A 19,928-nucleotide genomic window follows, 5' to 3' on the forward strand; every position below is an offset into this window, starting at 1 on the left:
ATTAGTGAAAGACTGCCACAGAATAATTGAAATAACAGACCAACAAAGTGCACATTACTTTCAAAGGCAGACTGGGCATTTCTTTACAAAATGAACCTTTCTTCCTGAAACCCAGGAAGAAACAGTCATTGTGACCGAAAAGGAGGTTAAAATATCTCATCTGTTTAAAAAAAAATCTGTTTAAAATCTGGTTTTCCGTTAACCAGCTGTCGCACCCCTACGAACAACAACCCTCAAAAGTCGAAACTTGTGCGAGCTAAGGATTAACGAAGTCTTACCTTTTAACGTGTGATTCCTAACACGGGTTGGACGGTAGCAAGTGAAGATCGATCGTTCAGACTAGGGCTTGAACCACCGACCAACACGGCAGTCAATTCGAGTGAGTGAACAAAGCATCCACGCCGAACGGCTTGGCTACCGACCAACATCGGCATCGACATCGACGCCACATATATTGTTGAATTCAATTCTAAAAACTATTCGACTTTTGGAGAAAATATAGAGTTCATGAATAAAACAAAAGTTGCTCAAAAAATGTGAACGAAAGAAGCGATGCAAAATTGCTTGAAAATAACAATCATACTGAGGAACGCTCACTGTCATCTATTGAAAGTAGTATTTCAAAAAAGCATATTGACTCAAAGCCATTTCAGTGTTCTGAATCATTCTTTCAAAATGATCATTTGACAAGTCATGGAGAAATTCATACTAGTAGAAGACCATTTTACTGTAAAATCTGCCTGAAATCATTCGTCAAAAGGTGTCACTTGAAATTGCATGAAACTATTCATACTGCCGAAAAAAATTCAGTGTGAAGTCTGCTCTGAATCATTCACTACAAAATGTAGCTTGAAACTGCACGAAAAAATTCATACTGGCGAAAAAACCATTTCAGTGTGAAATCTGCTCTAAATCATTCAGTCAATATGGCCATTTGAATAGACATGAAAACATTCGTACTGGCAAAAAACCGTTTCAGCGTATATTCTGCTGTAAATCTGCTGTAATACCGACAAAAAACCATTTTAGTGTAAATTCTGTTCAAAATATTTCATGGGGAAAAATAATTTAAAATTGCACACTAATATAATGGATAAAAATCATTTCCTTTCTAAGAGTGAAATTGAACATTGTTGAAAAAGAATAACCCATATAACTTCAATAAAGGTGTGACAGATTTTGGAAATTTCATCCAATAAATTAAAAGGATATTATTTCTAAAGTTTTGCCATACTTTTCATCCACAACTTGTTCAATACAAACTTTATTGACAAACCAGTATAGTCACTGGAAGCTAGATGTAGAGAGAATGGTGGATGTGGAAAATAAAACACATCTCGTTCAATTTGTCTAATGTATTCATTGCCTTTTGGCACAGTGCGTTGCTCCGATGAAATATGATTTTGTTTTTTTCCTTGTGCAGACTTTTTTTTGCAATTTCATCCTGAAAATGCATTGACTAATCAACATAAAAAACAACCAACCAAACAGTAGTGTGTCTGAAACTCGAATAATTTCACTGCGGCTCTACTGCACATACGATACTGAGAGAAGAAATAAGATTTGTTCAATAGTAACAGCTCGTGTCTCATATATTACTACCACTGAATAATACAAAATAGTTTTCACAATTTTTCGGAAATTTTTATTAAAACAACGATAAGAATAAAATAAAAACAACAATAAAAATTATTTGTCGCTCCGGGGCGACTTCATTGATTCCAGTGGCGCATTTGCTTTTTCAGCTGCAGGAAAACCCGGAAAAACCTGCAGCACCACATCATCTGAAGATATTGATCTAACAATATCCTCTCTCTTATAAAACAAAATGTAGGGTGTCTCCAGAGGCTCCAATAAATTCAACGCATCGCCAGAACACTTCGTGATACGACTATCGTCAAACTTAAACCAGTCCGTTTCGTCTTTGACCAAGGAGTAATAATGACCAAATTCAACGCCAGAACCACAGTGAACAATGACTGCATGAATATTATAATAGTGGTCTGCTGGATTGAAATGTTCATCTATTTCGAACCTTCCAAAGAGTTTCTTGCTTCCGTTAGAGGTTGAGTCTTGTTTGAAAATCATCAGTGTTATTATTAGATTGACTGGTGCCTCACTATACTTGTTTCCTTATAACAGTCAGTTAGTTTGGCGCATGTTTGACAATACAGTCGATTATTACCTGTTAAAAATTCCATTTTCAGATGATTTAACAATAAGCTTTGCACGGACTGGTTATTAGTCATATCAGGAAAAGCTAGATGAAGTTCCAGAAATTCACATAAGTTTTCGGTACTTCTTGAACATTTACCACAAAGTAAACAAGTGAGGATTTTTCCAGCAAAAGATTTACAAACACAAGACGAGATGGGCAGTACGGAATCATTCAGTCCGGAGCGGTCAGGAGTATTGATTTTGCTATTGTTTTGCTCACGAAGAGTATTCAACAAGAACCCCAAGAATTCGGAACAATTCTCTTGTTGTCCTAACGAGTATCTGGTGGACTTCAATTTTTTGAATATTTAGTCTTAGAAGCATTTCCATGGTTTCACACTAAGATTTAGTTAGCAGCGCTGATATGACTCAACTTGTCAACTGTCAAAAAAACACGAAACAAAAACAAACGTTCAACTTTGATATTCCATGTCAGTCATGGTTATAATATTGGTTTTACTTTACATCAGTTTAATTATTTAGAATAGTAGGAAAATTATACAGACACTAATTATTACAAACTGAATCTCAGTCGGAGATATCGTTGAAAACAATTTCACCTTGTCCCCGTCACAAAAGAGTAAACTATTTCAAGTTTATCTTTTTCTGAAACTTGATAATGACTACCCATAAACGTGGGAGACCAATTAAACAGGAAGTGGAATATTTTGGTGATGAGAATGATACACACAACTCTGAAGAAAAATTTAATACACTCCGAGGAATTACCTCAAAGAATAAATTTGGGACAGAACATATCAAAAGTGATGTTATTGATATTGTTTATCATAATCTGAAATCTGAAAGTTGTCTGGAAGAAGTAAAAGAAGACCCACATTGTGAGAAGTGTGGACGCGGCTTGCTTAGTCTAACAGATTTTTTCAGCACCGATACTTTACAATCATGTAACTGCCATGCTATGAGAGGTGTTGATATGACTCAGGATTTTAAACCACTTAACTTTGGCTCAGGTAACATATTTGTTATAGTAAATGTTTTTTTGTAGATTTTACAATGTACCTAATTTAGTCTATAACAGAATCCCTCAAAATATGCTCAACATTGAGGTTATAAGCAGATTTCTGAAGCCTTTGAAAGACTTCAGGAATCTGCTTACGTCTGCCCTGCTAAATGAAGTACTAAGGGTGGGAAGTTTTGAAATGAAGACACTGTAGATTCAGTCCATGAGTATCAAAGTTGAACAAGGTTCCAAAAAGTAGTTAGTTGTCAAGCTAAGCTTCAACATCGACTACCTTGTGTCCCACTGCAGAGAAATGTCCATTCTCACTTCTAAGACTTGTCCTTGAAGAATAATTGAGTCCAACCCTGCATTCGTGGTTCGACACGAATGCCACTGATGATAAACTTGATATACCAGCAAAGTTATATAACAGAAAATTTAAATAGTTAGATGTTAATTCATCAACATGAATCTAGATAAAGCACAATGGGAACAATTTCATAACAGCTAGAAAGAATGTAAAAAAAATATTTTTTTATAGTATCAGTACTAGTGAAAATCAAGTCAAGTTCTTAGGAATCTGTTCAATGTTTGTCCTGCAGTAAACTTCGTTAATATTGTTCAATTTCAAACAGAAAATCTAAAAAAATCTCTAATTTGATATTTGCACATGTTTTGATTCGAAAATAATACATGTATCATATTCAATCGAAAATATGAGTGTGTAATGATGTTGAGTAATTTGCTCTTCTTTATTCATGGAACCAGTATTTTTTACAGATTCAGGAATCTTTTTGCATGAAACCCATGAAGAAATAGTTATTGGGAAGGAAGAGGAGGTAATCAGTGAATATATATCATCAACGCCACATGAAAAACTATTTGCTATCAAAAATGTTCATTCTGTTGAACATGAAATGGTACATATAACGGGGAAGATTGATGAATTTAGTTCTGGAAACTGTTTGAATTCAGTTAGAGAGAGTAGAATTCATGAGAAAAACGAAAGTTGCTCAAAAAGTGAAGGAATCAATGCGAAATTGGTTGAAAACAAGCATACTGAGAAACTTCCAGTGTCATCTATTGAAAGTAGTATTTCAAAAAAGAATATTGACTCATTTTATTGTAAAATCTGCTCTAAATTATGCCATCATTCTGGTCATTTAACGAGGCATGTAAGAATTCATACTGGCGAAAGACCATTTCAGTGTGGAGTCTGCTCAAAATCATTCATTCAAAAAAGTGATTTGAAAACTCATGTAAAAATTCATACTGGTGAAAAACCTTTTCAGTGTAAAATCTGCTCTAAATCTTTCATTCAAAAGGGTCATTTGAAATCCCATGAGAAAGTTCATACTGGGGAAAGACCATTTCAGTGTAAAATCTGCTCTAAATCATTCACTCAAAATTGTAATTTGAAACACCATGAAATAATTCATACTGGCAAACTTCCATTTCAGTGTAAAATCTGCTCTAAATCTTTCTCTCAAAATTGTAATTTGAAAAGCCACGCAAAAATACACACTGGCGAAAAACCATTTCAATGTAAAGTTTGCTATAAAACGTTCACTGAGAAAAGACGTTTGAAAGTGCATGACAAAATTCATACTGGCGAAAAACCCTTTCAATGTAAGGTCTGTTTCAAATTCTTCATTCAGAAATATAAATTGAAATTGCACGAAAGAATTCATACTGGTGAAAAACCTTTTCACTGTAAAATCTGCTCTAAAACTTTCGTTCATAATAGTAATTTGAAATACCATGAGAAAGTTCATACTGGCGAAAGACCATTTCAGTGTAAAATCTGCTCTAAATCATTCATTCAAAACAGTACTTTGAAATCCCATGAAAAAATTCATACTGGCGATAAACCATTCAAGTGTAAAATCTGCTTCAAATCATTCGTTCGTGAAAGTGATTTGAAAAGACATGAAAAAGTTCATACTGGTGTAAAACCGTTTCAATGTAAAATTTGTTCTGAATCTTTCATTCGAAATTGTCATTTGAAATCCCATGAGAAAGTTCATACTGGTGAAGAATCATTTCAGTGTAAAATCTGCTCTAAATCGTTCCGTCATAGTAGTACTTTGAAAGCACATGAAAAAATTCATACTGGCGATAAACCATTCATGTGTAAAATCTGCTCCAAATCATTCCTTCGTGAAAGTGATTTGAAAAGACATGAAAAAGTTCATACTGGTGTAAAACCGTTTCAATGTGAAATTTGTTCTGAATCTTTCATTCGAAATTGTCATTTGAAATCCCATGAGAAAGTTCATACTGGTGAAGAATCATTTCAGTGTAAAATCTGCTCTAAATCATTCCGTCATAGTAGTACTTTGAAAGCACATGAAAAAATTCATACTGGCGATAAACCATTCATATGTAAAATCTGCTCCAAATCATTCGTTCGTGAAAGTGATTTGAAAAGACATGAAAAAGCTCATACTGGTGTAAAACCGTTTCAATGTGAAATTTGTTCTGAATCTTTCATTCGAAATTGTCATTTGAAATCCCATGAGAAAGTTCATACTGGTGAAGAATCATTTCAGTGTAAAATCTGCTCTAAATCATTCCGTCATAGTAGTACTTTGAAAGCACATGAAAAAATTCATACTGGCGATAAACCATTCATATGTAAAATCTGCTCCAAATCATTCGTTCGTGAAAGTGATTTGAAAAGACATGAAAAAGTTCATACTGGTGTAAAACCGTTTCAATGTAAAATTTGTTCTGAATCTTTCATTCGAAATTGTCATTTGAAATCCCATGAGAAAGTTCATACTGGTGAAGAATCATTTCAGTGTAAAATCTGCTCTAAATCATTCCGTCATAGTAGTACTTTGAAAGCACATGAAAAAATTCATACTGGCGATAAACCATTCATGTGTAAAATCTGCTCCAAATCATTCGTTCGTGAAAGTGATTTGAAAAGACATGAAAAAGTTCATACTGGTGTAAAACCGTTTCAATGTCAAATTTGTTCTGAATCTTTCATTCGAAATTGTCATTTGAAATCCCATGAGAAAGTTCATACTGGTGAAGAATCATTTCAGTGTAAAATCTGCTCTAAATCATTCCGTCATAGTAGTACTTTGAAAGCACATGAAAAAATTCATACTGGCGATAAACCATTCATATGTAAAATGTGCTCCAAATCATTCGTTCGTGAAAGTGATTTGAAAAGACATGAAAAAGTTCATACTGGTGTAAAACCGTTTTAATGTAAAATTTGTTCTGAATCTTTCATTCGAAATTGTCATTTGAAATCCCATGAGAAAGTTCATACTGGTGAAGAATCATTTCAGTGTAAAATCTGCTCTAAATCATTCCGTCATAGTAGTACTTTGAAAGCACATGAAAAAATTCATACTGGCGATAAACCATTCATGTGTAAAATCAGCTCCAAATCATTCCTTCGTGAAAGTGATTTGAAAAGACATGAAAAAGTTCATATTAGTGAAAAACCGTTTCAATGTAAAATGTGTTTCAAGTCGTTCAGTAAGAATAAGTATCTGAAAATACATGAAAAAAAGCATACTGACAAAAAATATTTCGCTGTAAAATATGCTCTGAATCTTTCATTAAAAAAAATCATTTGAAATTGCATGAAAAAATTCATAATGACTAAAAACCATTTCATTTATAACAGCGACAGTAAAATAAAACATTGTTGAAAAAGAATAAGTCATATAATATATCTGTTATGTTCTTTAATAAGGGTGTGACAAATTTTCGAAAATTCCGTCCAATAAATTAAAAGGTTATTACTTCTAATGTTTTGCCAGGCTTTTAATCAACCATTTTTTCAATACAGAGTTTCTTGATCAACTGAATAACAGAACTGACCTACTATACTGACCTGGTAAATTTCTCATGTTTTTTTTAAGTTTTTATGAATAGAATAGTGCAAGTTCATTTTCAAATGAGAAGTGATTACTCATCAAATTCATATTTTGATTACTGTGAGCATAGAGCAAATGGAAAATTGGTGCCAAAATCGAACCTTGTGGTACATCAAAAGTTGAAACTGTTTCACAACTTTTACTATTATTGATTACCATCGTGAACAGGATTTTTGGTTTTAGGGGTAGGTTTCTGATTGAAAACAACTACGGTGAAGGATGAACGGTTTAATTTCAATGGAAGAATCATAACATTATTGTAGAAGGTGCCTATTCTGTTGTCTAAATAAAAGGGTAACCTAATTACAATAAATCACCTAAGTAAGTTTTACCTACCTAAATAAAAGGCCAGCACGAACTAAATAGCGGCAATGCGTCGTATTTAGTTGTTGATCACCAATAGTACCTAATTATTGAGACAAAACAATTTCAAAGTTGTAAGAAAAGAAATCTGCCTTAGAGGTGCCCTTTTTGCCCCCTCCCCAAATAGATTACTCCAGGTATGTGCACAGTTCATATTTTCCCACCAATAGCCATCGGTCCACTTGAGGACCGATCTATTGCGAGGATGCCTTCTGAAACCGACCACTAGTGATTCGTTACAATCGATTTCGAAAATACTTTTGAAATTGTGTGAGTTATTGCACCGATTCTTAAATGGCTTCCTTCCGAAATTTCATTCTAGCAATAGCTGGAATGAAAACAGTTGGAAAATGGCGTTCACGCCATTTCCAAAAAAAAAAACCAAATGTATTGTGTTGATATTCCACATGAGCTAATCGGCGCCAAACGGTCTATAATTGAAACAATAGTAACTCGATAGCACATATTATGTTCGTGTTCTTATATTTGTGTTTCTCTAATTCTTGAATCATTAATGGGGTGCGTATGGAGGTTCTAAGAAAATTGCCAAACATCCCGCTCAGCTCCCGTCACGTGCAGTCGCTTGCTCACATTGTATACCCATATATCCCATACCGTTGGATATTTTTAACTACTTGCATACTAATAAATCAATTTGTGTTTGAAAATCTGTCCACAGCCCTTGAAATTTACCTCATATTGCCTGTCAAAACTGGAAATGATAAATTCATCAATGATCAATATTGAACACTAAATAAAACTTGAAATTATCACAGTTTAGCCAATGCGAAACCACAAAAAGTAAATTTTTCGTAATTACACTTAATATTAGGAGCATCCTATAATGATTCGTTTTTAAATTAAAAATTTTGAAATTATAAAGGTGTGCTTTATTATTTGTAACCCTTCTCTCTCTATATTGATGGCTTCTGCTTCCATTGAGGCGCATTAAGTCATTTGTAACCCCCTTCTTTCCTAGATAATACTCAACTCTTCTGTAACATCCATTCGAGATTATTAACTGATATGACTCAGAATCGAATAATCTGATGAATTTATATGTCAACTGTAGTAGTAGGGCATAATTTTCCATCATCAGCTATCATAGCGCCCACACATAAATTTGATTTGTGTAAAAGCACAAAAGGGAATAAATCTAATGAGGTCACTATGTCGGACGTGGTGGGGGGCCGCACCTTCTACCTTGATCCTATTATATAAAGCTTTAGTTCGCTCACATCTTGACACGAAAAGTGAGAATCTCTGGAAGGGAGATTGACTGGCAAGCGCGGGTAAAGTACCTCGGCCTTTTAATAGACCGTAGGCTCACTTGGAACCCGCACATTATGTACGTTAAATCTAAGATCGAGGGTCGGATAGCCAGTCTGTACCCTCTGATCAATAGAAAATCCAAAATGAGTTTAAAGAACAAAATTACGATCTACAACACGATGTTCAAGCCTGTCATCACGTACGCTTCAGGTGTCTGGGGACAAGCGGCTCCGTCCAACATTTCCATTTTGGAAAGGTTGCAAAATAAGTTAATTAGGATGATTGTGAATGCTCCTTGGTTCGTGCGTAATGAAGCCATCCGCAGAGATTTGCAGCTGCCTTCCATTCGGCAGTCCATTCAGTTGAGGAATGAGAGAGTTTTCGAAAAAACGGAAACTCATGAAAACCCGTTAGTTAGGGAAGCCACAGATTATGCTGTAGGCGACCCCTCCCGATATAGAAGGCCCCGACACTCTGTCGAATGAGGCCCTCATGTCCCCCGTTAAAGGATGAATAACTTTTTCATCCATCCCACCCCAGCCAGGTAGGGGTATCCCGTGAAGGGCGGCACTGATGTCTAAGGACTTCATGCCGTCATCTATCAGTTGTGTAACCATTGGCCCCTCTCAAGGCCAACAATCAGCCAAAAGGGTAGGGGAGCTGGTCTCCAAACCTGGACGAAATCAGGATGACTCGTCACATCTTGACACTATCCCGTGAAGGGCGACACTGATGTCTAAGGACTTCGTGCCGTCATCAATCAGTCATGAACCCATTGGTCCTTCTCGAGACCAACAATCAGCCGAAAGGATAGGGGAGCTGGACTCCAAACCTGAAAGAAATGAAGATGACCTTCTGAACATCTTGACACTATGAACCACTCGTCCTCCTGACGAGAGACAGTTGAAAGGGTAAGGGAAAAGTTTCCAACCTGATGAAGATGACTATCGACATCTTGACACTGACCCGCTCCTCGTCCTTGTAACAAGCGTTAGTTCCAAGGGTAAGGGAGCTGGGCTCCAAGCTGCTTGAAACAAAGATGACTTTCCACATCTTGACATTCTCTGCGACATTGTATTCACTTTACACCATTGACCTTCCGAGGCCGGAGCGTGTGAAGATATCCCTATACGCCGATGACACGGCTCTCCTCTCGTCTTCCATGGATCGGGAGCTCGGCGTCGTCTACATGCAACGTGTATGTGCAAACAACCATACTCCAAACATTCAATTCTTATAATTGAAAATACAATAAGAGGCAAGGTTAGCTGTGAATTCTTATCTTGCAACGAAGGAACATAAAAATAATATAATTCAATTTGTTATAAAATTCACCATAACAACTATCACAGATAATTAGTGCAAGCGTGTAAATCAAATTATACAGGGAAAGTCGAAACTGTATACAGGTACAAATGTAATTAAATTACAAGCCAATAAAATTCGTTTGAACAGAATAAAGAAAAAGAATTCTAAGCGACCTGAACATATAATCACACGAAATGTTTAATGTTGAAATGTTCTGAATAAAAAATCTATAATAATTCAGCTGTTTTTTTTTTAAACCTTATTGCCCTGCAACATTAAGCAGTGGTTAATTTCAGCGTATTGTTTAAAGTCCACACAACACTCAATATAAAATGTAGTGTGAAACTCTAAACAATACGCTAAAATTTCCAAAAAACATTTGAATAAAATGAATATCCCAACTATATACAACATTAGAATATCTCGCGTCCGTCACAATGGTACTGATACAAATCTTCAGATGGCGCTTTTTTCCGTCTCTGTTGTTTAGCATTGCCGTGAACCGTCTAGGGTACATGGTCTGTGCTTGATATTGATATTCTATCCATCTCGGTCACGGCCTTAATGTTGGTTTTACTTTACATCAATTTAATTCTTTAGAATAGTGGGGAAACAATATTTAAAAACACTTATTACTACAAACTGAATCTTAGTCGGAGGTATCAGTGAAAACAAATTCACCTTGTCCAGAAGAATTACCAATTCCATGTTTATCTTCCTTTGAAACTTGATAATGGCTACTGATCAATGTGGAAAACCAATTAAACAGGAAGTGGAATATCTTGGTGATGAGAATGATACCCACAACTCTGAAGAAAAATTTAATACACTCCCAGGAATTACTTCAAAAAATGAATTTGGGCCAGAACAGATCAAAAGTGATGTTATTGATATTGTTTATCATAATCTGAAATCTGAAAGTTGTCTGGAAGAAGTGAAAGAAGACCAACATTGTGATGAGTGTGGAGGCGGCTTGCTTAGTCCAACAGATTTTTTCAGCACAGATACTTTACAATCATGTAACTGCCATGCAATGAGAGGTGTTGATATGACTCTGGATTTGAAACCACTTAACTTGGGCTCAGGTAACATATTTGTTATAATTAATGTTTTTTGCAGATTACAATGTATCTAATTCAGTCTATTCAACAACCAGACAAACCAAACAGAATTTGAAAAAAAAAAAAGATGAGCGGTGCACATAACTTTTGAGATGAGTCATTCCTTTAATTTCAATTTGACAGAAATTATAGACAGGAAAAGTATTCTACGAAAATGATTATTTTTGGACAAGGCCCTAGTTATCAGCCATGAAAAAATTGTATATCCAAAGACAGACTAGGGCTTTCCATATGAAATGGACCAATAGAAAAATAATTTTGCACCATGACCTTTGAGATTTTTATAATTTCTCTTTTGCTGATTGTACCTATAAAGAATATTGAAAATTCAAAATTTTTCATGGCAATTAGTTTTTGAGTTATCAATAATTGAAAATTTCGCACAATGAGCCTTCCGTTCGGTTGTTTTTACTTTGGTCTTTTTTTGTATCATTAGGGAGATTTGAGTTACTTTGGGCTTTTTTTTGTGATCAGGTTGTTTAGTTGATGCTTCTGTGCACTTTAAAGATGGGTTATTTTCTAGGAGTATGATTTTTCCAGGTAAAAGTGCAATGAGTGTGTCTTTGTCCCTGATGATTGTGTCCTTGTCCATGATTATCTGCCTACAAAAATATATAAAAATACTAATAACTCTCATGAAGTTGAGAAGCCCAACAACTATTACAAATATTTTTTCCACTTGGGTTCTCCTTATACATAAAACACTTAACAGTGAGTTCATGTGGAAACTCCCATCGAGATGTATAATTATAACAAGTCTCCCTAATTATTTCTCATCATTTACCAACTGCAGGCTTATAATTGACTGTACAGAGGTAAAAATTACAAATCCAAAGGATATGAACATGAAGAACCAAACTTACAGCAATTATAAGCATGCATGTACTTATAAAGTATTGGTGGGAGTTTCCCAGAATGGCGTTATACCATTTGTAAGTAAACATGTTTCCTGATTCAACGTCAGACAAGCAAGTATTTTTGATGAGTAAATTGAATAATCATTTAGAACCAGGATGTTTTAAAGCCTGGAGTGACCATTGATGTGCCTCCATTTCTAATGAGCAATTGATGTACCAGCAAAGTTGTATAACAGAAAATTTAAATAGTTAGATGTTGATTCATCAACATAAATCCAGATAAAGCACAATGGAAACAATTTCATAACAGCTCTAAGAGTGTGAAAAAATTATTTTTTTATAGTATCAATACTAGTGAAAATCAAGTCAAGTTCTTAGGAATCTGTTCAATGTTTGTCCTGCAGTAAACTTCGTAAATATTGTTCAATTTCAAACAGAAAATCTAAAAAATCTCGGATTTGATATTAGCACATGTTTTGATTCGAAAATAATACCTACATGTATCATATTCAATCGAAAATATGAGTGTGTAATGATGTTGAGTAATTTGCTCTTCTTTATTCATGGAACCAGCATTTTTTACAGATTCAAGAATCTTTTTCCATGAAACCCATGAAGAAACAGTTATTGGGAAGGAAGAGGAGGTTATCAGTGAATATATATCATCAACGCCACATGAAAAACTATTTGCTATCAAAAATGTTCATTCTGTTGAACATGAAATGGTACATATAACGGGGAAGATTGATGAATTTAGTTCAGGAAACTGTTTGAGTTCAGTTAGAGAGAGTAGAAACGAACATTGCTCAAAAAATTTGAATGAAGGAAACAATGAGAAATTGGTTGGAAACAAGTATACTGAGAAATTTCCAGTGTCATCTATTGATAGTAGTATTTCAAAAAAGACTATTGACTCATTTCAGTGTAAAATCTGCTTTAAATCATTCATTCAAAATAATAGTTTGAAAAAGCATGAAATAATTCACACTGGCAAATTTCCATTTCAGTGTAAAATCTGCTCTAAATATTTCTCTCAAAATGGTAATTTGAAAAGCCACGAAAAAATTCACACTGGCGAAAAACCCTTTCAATGTAAAGTCTGCTATAAAACGTTCATTGACGAAAAAAGGTTGAAAGTGCATGACAAAATTCATACTGGCGAAAAACCCTTTCAATGTAAAGTCTGTTTCAAATTCTTCATTGAGAAATGTACATTGAAGATGCATGAAAGAATTCATACTGGTGAAAAACCCTTTCAGTGTAAAATTTGCTCTAAATCTTTCTCTCAAAATGGTAATTTGAAAAGCCATCAAAAAATTCACACTGGCGAAAAACCATTTCAATGTAAAATCTGCTATAAAACGTTCGCTGCTAAAAGAAATTTGGAAGTGCATGACAGAAGTCATACTGGCGAAAAACCCTTTCAATGTAAAGTCTGTTTCAAAAACTTCATTGAGAAATGTACATTGAAATCGCATGAAAGAATTCATACTGGTGAAAAACCCTATCAGTGTAAAATCTGCTCTAAATCTTTCTCTCAAAATGGTAATTTGAAAATCCACGAAAAAATTCACACTGGCGAAAAACCCTTTCAATGTAAAGTCTGCTATAAAACGTTCATTGAGAAAAAAAGTTTGAAAGTGCATGACAAAATTCATACTGGCGAAAAACCCTTTCAATGTAAAGTCTGCTATAAAACGTTCATTGACAAAAAAAGATTGAAAGTACATGACAAAGTTCATACTGGTGAAAAATCATTTCAGTGTAAAATCTGCTCTAAATCATTCATTCGTAGAGGTGATCTAACAGCACATGAAAGAATTCATACTGGCGATAAAACATTTCATTGTAAAATCTGCTCTAAATCATTCAATCTTGGAAGTTATTTGAAAAGCCATGAAAAAATTCATACTGGCGAAAGACCATTTCTGTGTAAAATCTGCTCTAAATCATTCATTCGTAGAAGTGATTTGAAAATACATGAAAGAATTCATTCTGGCGATAAACCATTTCAGTGTAAAATCTGCTCTAAATCATTCATTCAAGGAGGTAGTTTGAAAGCACATGAAAGAATTCATACTGGCGATAAACCTATCAAGTGTAAAATCTGCTCCAAATCATTCGTTCGTGAAAGTGATTTGAAAAGACATGAAAAAGTTCATACTAGTGAATAACCGTTTCAATGTAAAATTTGTTCTAAGTCGTTCAGTAAGAATGAGTATCTGAAAATACATGAAAAAAGGCATACTGACAAAAAAAATATTTCGCTGTAAAATATGCTGTGAATCTTTCATTAAAATAAATCATTTGAAATTGCATGAAAAAATTCATAATGATTAAAAATCATTTCATTTATAACAGCGACAGTAAAATAAAACATTGTTGAAAAAGAACAAGTCATATAATATATCTGTTATGTTCTTTAATAAGGGTGTGACAAATTTTTGAAAATTCTGTCCAATAAATTAAAAGGATATTACTTCTAATGTTTTGCCAGGCTTTTAATCATCCATTTTTTCAATACAAAGTTTCTTGATCAACTGAATAACAGAACTGACCTACTATACTGACCTGGTAAATTTCTCATGTTTTTTTTAAGTTTTTATGAATAGAATAGTGCAAGTTCATTTTCAAATGAGAAGTGATTACTCATCAAATTCATATTTTGGTTACTATGAACATAGAACAAATGGAAAATTGGTGCCAAAATCGAACCTTGTGGTACATTAAAAGTTGAAACTGTTTCACAACTTTTACTATTATTGATTACCATCGTGAACAGGATTTTTAGTTTTAGGGGTAGGTTTCTGATTGAAAACAACTACCCTGAAAGATGAACGGTTTAATCTCACTGGAAGAACTATAACATTATTGTAGGACATGTGTATCCTGTTGTCTAAATAAAGGAATAACCTAATTATAATAAATGGCTTCCTTTCGAAATTTCATTCTAGCAATAGGTTGAATGAAAACAATTGGAAAATGGCTTTCACGCTGTTTGATAAAACAAAAACCTAATATATTGTGTTGATATTCCACATGAATTCCCAGAGCCAATCGGCGCTCAACGATCCATAATTGAAACAATAGTAACTCGATAGCACATATTATGTACGTGTTCTTATATTGGTGTTTATCTAATTCGTGAATCATTAATGGGGTGCGTATGAAGGTTCTAAGAAAATTGCCAAACATCCCGCTCAGCTCCCGTCACGTGTAGTCGCTTGCTCACAGTGTATACTCATATATCCCATACCGTTGGGTTGGTTTTGAAACTGAATTTGACGTTACATTACTTCAGTTGTGAGAATAGTCACTTGTTGGTCCATATTTTGAATACAAAAAAAATACTTCTGGTACACTGGTATTACGTTTGTAATATTTTGGCAAAATATTGTGTACAAAAATCCGATTTTGAGGTTAGAGAAAATTGAACAGTTTGTTCATATTGTTGAATTTGACATCTGACACAAATCATTAAATTCTGGCGAATCATATCAACAATGAGTTTTAGAGTTGACGGTAGGAACAGGTTAAAGGAAAACAATTGGCGTTCACGCTGTTTGATTAAAAACAACCTAATGTGTCATGTTGGTATTCCACTTGAATTCTCAGAGCTAGTTAGCGCCCAACGATCCATAATTGAAACAATAGTAACCCGATAACACATATATGTTCTTATATTGGTGTTTCAATCAATTTGTGAATCATGAGTGAGCTCATGATTCTAATGATGATAATGGAATCTCTCTGCAGTTGATTCAGTGGGATTTCCACTGCACCACCTGCAAACAGAGCCAGGATTTAAATCCACAAACATACTCCGGGGTGGGAGTCGGAGTAATAATTAATATCCCGGAGAGGTGCATTATGACATGCTCAAGGTTGCTCCTTTCCTCTCATACAACCTACGACTTTGTAGGTATGTTTGGCAGATACACAACGGAAAAAACAAGTTGGGTTAGTTGTTGTTTACTTCTATACGGTGGTAGCGGAATTTTTGTTCATGTGTAGCGACTTTATGGTTCATCCAGTTGGCAACACTGTATTTCATATTAAGGTCTCAATGTTAGTGTTACTTTACATCAGTTTAATTCTTTAGAATAGTGGGAAAATTCAATTATCCAGATACTAATTACAACAAACTAAAGTTCAATAGGAGATTCGAAGAAATCAGTGAGAACAAATTCACCTTGTCTACGTCACAGAAGAATAAACAATTCCACATTATTCTTTGAAACCTAATAATGGCTACTGATGAATGTGGAAGACCAATTAAACAGGAAGTGGAATATTTTGGTGATGAGAATGATACCCACAACTCTGAAGAAAAATTTAATACACTCCCAGGAATTACCTCAAAAAATGAATTTGGGCCAGAACAGATCAAAAGTGATGTTATTGATATTGTTTATCATGATCTGAAATCTGAAAGATGTCTGGAAGAAGTAAAAGAAGGATCACATTGTGAGGAGTGCGAAGGCGGCTTGCTTAGTCCAACAGATTTTTTCAGCACTGATGCTTTACAATCATGTAACTGCCATGCTACGAGAGGTGTTGATACGACTCTGGATTTGAAACCACATAACTTTGACTCAGGTAACATATTTGTTATAGTAAAAGTTCCCTGTAGATTTAAAATCAAAAAATTTTCACAATATAATTAAGTCTATTAACAACCAGACAAACCAAACAGTATATGAAAAAAAAATAGGGAAACAGCAATACAACAAAGTGCACATCACTTTGAAATGAGTCACTCCTTTGATTTCAACATCTCATATCGTGATATTTTTGAAAATAAAGTTTTCAAAGATCAAATCGTGTGCAATATTGCAATATTGAATTCGTTCGTCTACACAAGATATTTGAGAAACTTCTGTATGAAAAACTCACCCTCTGAGTTATAAAAATATAATGTAGACTTTGAGTGCCCCACAAAATATAATGAACTACACTGGCAAATTGATATTTCAACAAATCATTATGGCTTCATAAATGAGGAGTATATAATATCAATTAATCATAATTACAACTCCGTAATAATTGTGCTGTTACCAGAAATCAAAACGTGTCTCAAGACTGTATCCGTATAAGACAATAAATATTTTGTAATAAAATTTAAAAACATTCATCTCTCTCAACTATCTACACAGTAGGTTCTTGCAAATGTCTGCCGGAAAAAAACTACTTCTCCGGCTAATAGCACGCTGGATTTTGAATTACCTATAACTTACACTTATGGAAGATACCTAACAGAGGTTAGTCTCGCAGATATATGATGGGGTTGGCCGATACTTGATGAAAATCCATAACTAACGTATGCAAAAGACACTTCATTGTGAGTTTTACAAAAACCCAACACGTGTTTCCCAGAAGAAACCAGATGTTTCTCGTAGATGTTTTCGTTCATTCAGCAGCTAGGCCATGCTGAAATTATTTTAGTAGATCACCTACAGATCGGTTTCTTGCACTGAAGAGAAGTAATACCTTGAAACTGGTCTGTATTGTATAGATTGCTTTTCCATAGAGGTTGTTGCACAAATTTGTTTCTCAATTTGGAACCCTATAGCTATACAGGATATTCCTATAAAATTATAAAAACGTGATAATATGTATTATCTAGAAAATTACGTCTACTCAGACTTGTCCTTTAAGAATAATTAAGTAAATTCTGCATTCGTTGTTCAGCACAGCACCACTGATGATAAACTTGATGTACCAGTAAAATTACATGACAACAATAGAAAATTTAAATAGTTGTACACGCATCCAGATATAGTATATTGCAAAAAATTTCATAACGGGTAGAAAGAATGAGAAAAACTTATTTTAAAAGTATCAATACTTGTGAAAATGAAGTCAAGTTCTTAGGAATCTATTCAATGTTTGCCATGTAATGAGCATCGTTAATGTTGTTCAATTTCAACTAGAAAATCTAAACAAATTAGTGGCTAATATTTGCGCATGTTTTGATTTGAAAATATGTAATACATGTTTTATATTCAATCATAAATTTGATTGTGTAATGATGTTGAGTAATTTGCTCTTCTTTATTAATGAAACTAGTATTTTTTACAGAATCAGGAATCTTTTTTCATGAAACCCAGGAAGAAACAGTCGTTAAGAAGGAAGAAGAGGTTACTGATAAAAATATGTTATCAACGCCGCATGGAAACACATTTGGTATTAAGAATGTTAAACACGAAGAGGATATTGATGAATTTAATTCTGGAAACTATTTGAGTTCAGTTAGCGAGGGTAGCTTTCATGAGGAAAACGAAAATTGCTCAAAAAATTTGAATGAAGGAAAATATGTAAAAATGGTTGAGAACAAGCATACTGAGAAACTCCCAGTGTCATCTGTTAAAAGTTGTATTTCAAAAAAGCATATTGACTCAAAGCCTTTTCAGTGTCAAAGCTGCTTTAAATCATTCTTTCAGCGTTCTCATTTGAGAGATCATGAAAAAATTCATACAGGCGAAAAACCCTTTCAATGTAAAATCTGTTTCAAATCATTCCGTCTATGCAGTCATTTGAAAAGCCATGAAAAGATTCATACAGGTGAAAAGCCATTTCAGTGTAAAATATGCCATAAATTATTTTCTTATTCTGGTGGTTTACAAGAACATGAAAAAATTCATACTGGCGAAAGACCATTTCAGTGTAAAATTTGCTCTAAATCGTTCATTCGTAGAAGTGATTTGAAAATACATGAAAGAATTCATTCTGGCGATAAACCATTTCAGTGTAAAATCTGCTCTAAATCATTCATTCAAGGAGGTAGTTTAAAAGCACATGAAAGAATTCATACTGGCGATAAACCATTCAAGTGTAAAATCTGCTCTAAATCATTCATTCAAGGAGGTAATTTGATAACACATGAAAGAATTCATAATGGCAAACGACCATTTCGGTGTAGTATCTGCTCTAAATCATTCATTCATGGAAGTCATTTGAAAGCACATGAAAACATTCATACTGGTGAAAAACCGTTTCAGTGTAAAATCTGCTCTAAATCGTTCAGTCAACGAAGTAGTTTGAAAACACATGAAAAAATTCATACTTGCGTTAAACCATTCAAGTGAAAAATCTGCTCTAAATCATTCATTCATGGTACTGATTTGAAGAGACATGAAAAAATTTATGCTGGTGATGAACATTCAAGTGTAAAATCTGCTCTAAATCATTCATTCGTGGATGTGAATTGAAAACACATGAAAGAATTCATACTGGCGATAAACCATTTAGGTGTAAAATCTGCCCTAAATCATTCATTCGTGGGGGTGATTTGAAAATAAATGAAAAAATTCACACCGGCGATAAACCATTTAAGTGTAAAATCTGCCCCAAAGCATAGTAGTAGTAGTAGTAGTATATATTTGGTGCTAATACAAAGTTTACACAGGTCATAACAGATATTGCTTATCTATAAATACAAAATATAAAATATTCAGATAACTTGAATGGTTAAATGGACAATTACTATAGATATACATACATTTGTGCAAATAAAACAAACTAACTATGAAATAGAAATATAAAACAAGTTAAAATATATATGATTAAGTGGTATTACATGTCTCGAAAACCATCACTAAAATATTCATCTAAGGAATAAAAAGCTTTTTTAATTAAAAAATTTTTGATTCTGTATTTGAACTCCTTCAAAGGTAGATTTTTGATATTTTGGGGAAGCGAATTATACATTTTTGGAGCATAATAATTTACGCCAGTTCTGGTTCTGTTGACTCTATGGTTCTGGATATACAGATTTGAATTATTTAAAGTGTTATAACTGTGGATTGCATTATGTGTAGTATAACCTCTTATATGTTTTTTAACATGTAGCAGGCATTGCAATATATATAATGATGGAAGTGTAAGTATTTTATTATTTATGAAGCTACTTCTACAGTCTTGC

At 33.9% G+C, this 19,928-nt stretch overlaps 3 protein-coding genes and 1 long non-coding RNA gene across 5 annotated transcripts; 3 read left to right on the plus strand and 1 right to left on the minus strand.

Moving 5' to 3' along the window:
• Window positions 1–2,629: 2,629 nt before the first annotated feature.
• LOC111508723 (uncharacterized) lies at window positions 2,630–10,228 on the plus strand. 2 transcript variants are annotated; one of them, XM_074180894.1, is made up of 3 exons: window positions 2,630–3,188; window positions 3,959–4,017; window positions 7,267–10,228. In XM_074180894.1, the coding sequence occupies exons 1-3, from the start codon at window positions 2,837–2,839 to the stop codon at window positions 7,270–7,272; spliced, it is 417 nt and encodes a 138-aa protein (XP_074036995.1). In that variant the 5' UTR covers window positions 2,630–2,836; the 3' UTR covers window positions 7,273–10,228. The 2 variants fall into 2 exon arrangements, with proteins under 2 accessions (XP_074036995.1, XP_023020094.2); XM_023164326.2 differs by having other exon boundaries at window positions 3,959–10,224.
• Window positions 10,229–10,518: 290 nt separating this feature from the next.
• Window positions 10,519–14,931, plus strand: LOC111508724 (uncharacterized). The gene is made up of 2 exons (XM_023164327.2): window positions 10,519–11,111; window positions 12,590–14,931. The coding sequence occupies exons 1-2, from the start codon at window positions 10,760–10,762 to the stop codon at window positions 14,176–14,178; spliced, it is 1,941 nt and encodes a 646-aa protein (XP_023020095.2). The 5' UTR covers window positions 10,519–10,759; the 3' UTR covers window positions 14,179–14,931.
• On the minus strand, window positions 14,832–18,089 carry LOC141485032 (uncharacterized). Its single transcript, XR_012466973.1, has 2 exons — window positions 17,495–18,089; window positions 14,832–17,434 (listed from the first exon to the last, which is right to left on the minus strand). It is a non-coding gene; the product is annotated as an uncharacterized lncRNA (long non-coding RNA).
• On the plus strand, window positions 15,576–19,890 carry LOC141479846 (uncharacterized). Its single transcript, XM_023164330.2, has 2 exons — window positions 15,576–16,603; window positions 18,086–19,890. Exons 1-2 carry the CDS (start codon window positions 16,252–16,254, stop codon window positions 19,090–19,092), a joined length of 1,359 nt encoding a protein of 452 aa, XP_023020098.2. The 5' UTR covers window positions 15,576–16,251; the 3' UTR covers window positions 19,093–19,890.
• The last annotated feature ends 38 nt before the right edge of the window (window positions 19,891–19,928 follow it).

The sequence above is a fragment of the Leptinotarsa decemlineata genome, unplaced genomic scaffold (genome assembly GCF_025532065.1).
Source record: "Leptinotarsa decemlineata unplaced genomic scaffold, Ldec_3_MD MMD2_tig00026307_RagTag_RagTag, whole genome shotgun sequence".
NCBI classification, from domain to species: domain Eukaryota; kingdom Metazoa; phylum Arthropoda; class Insecta; order Coleoptera; family Chrysomelidae; genus Leptinotarsa; species Leptinotarsa decemlineata.

Excerpts from the sequence above, each read along its gene's own strand:
- LOC111508723 (XM_023164326.2), top strand. The coding sequence starts at position 2,837 with ATGACTACCCATAAACGTGGGAGACCAATTAAACAGGAAGTGGAATAT. Across the intron at positions 3,189-3,958 it reads ACCACTTAACTTTGGCTCAG|ATTCAGGAATCTTTTTGCAT; the intron begins GTAACATATTTG and ends TATTTTTTACAG.
- LOC111508724 (XM_023164327.2), top strand. The coding sequence starts at position 10,760 with ATGGCTACTGATCAATGTGGAAAACCAATTAAACAGGAAGTGGAATAT. Across the intron at positions 11,112-12,589 it reads ACCACTTAACTTGGGCTCAG|ATTCAAGAATCTTTTTCCAT; the intron begins GTAACATATTTG and ends CATTTTTTACAG.
- LOC141479846 (XM_023164330.2), top strand. The coding sequence starts at position 16,252 with ATGGCTACTGATGAATGTGGAAGACCAATTAAACAGGAAGTGGAATAT. Across the intron at positions 16,604-18,085 it reads ACCACATAACTTTGACTCAG|AATCAGGAATCTTTTTTCAT; the intron begins GTAACATATTTG and ends TATTTTTTACAG.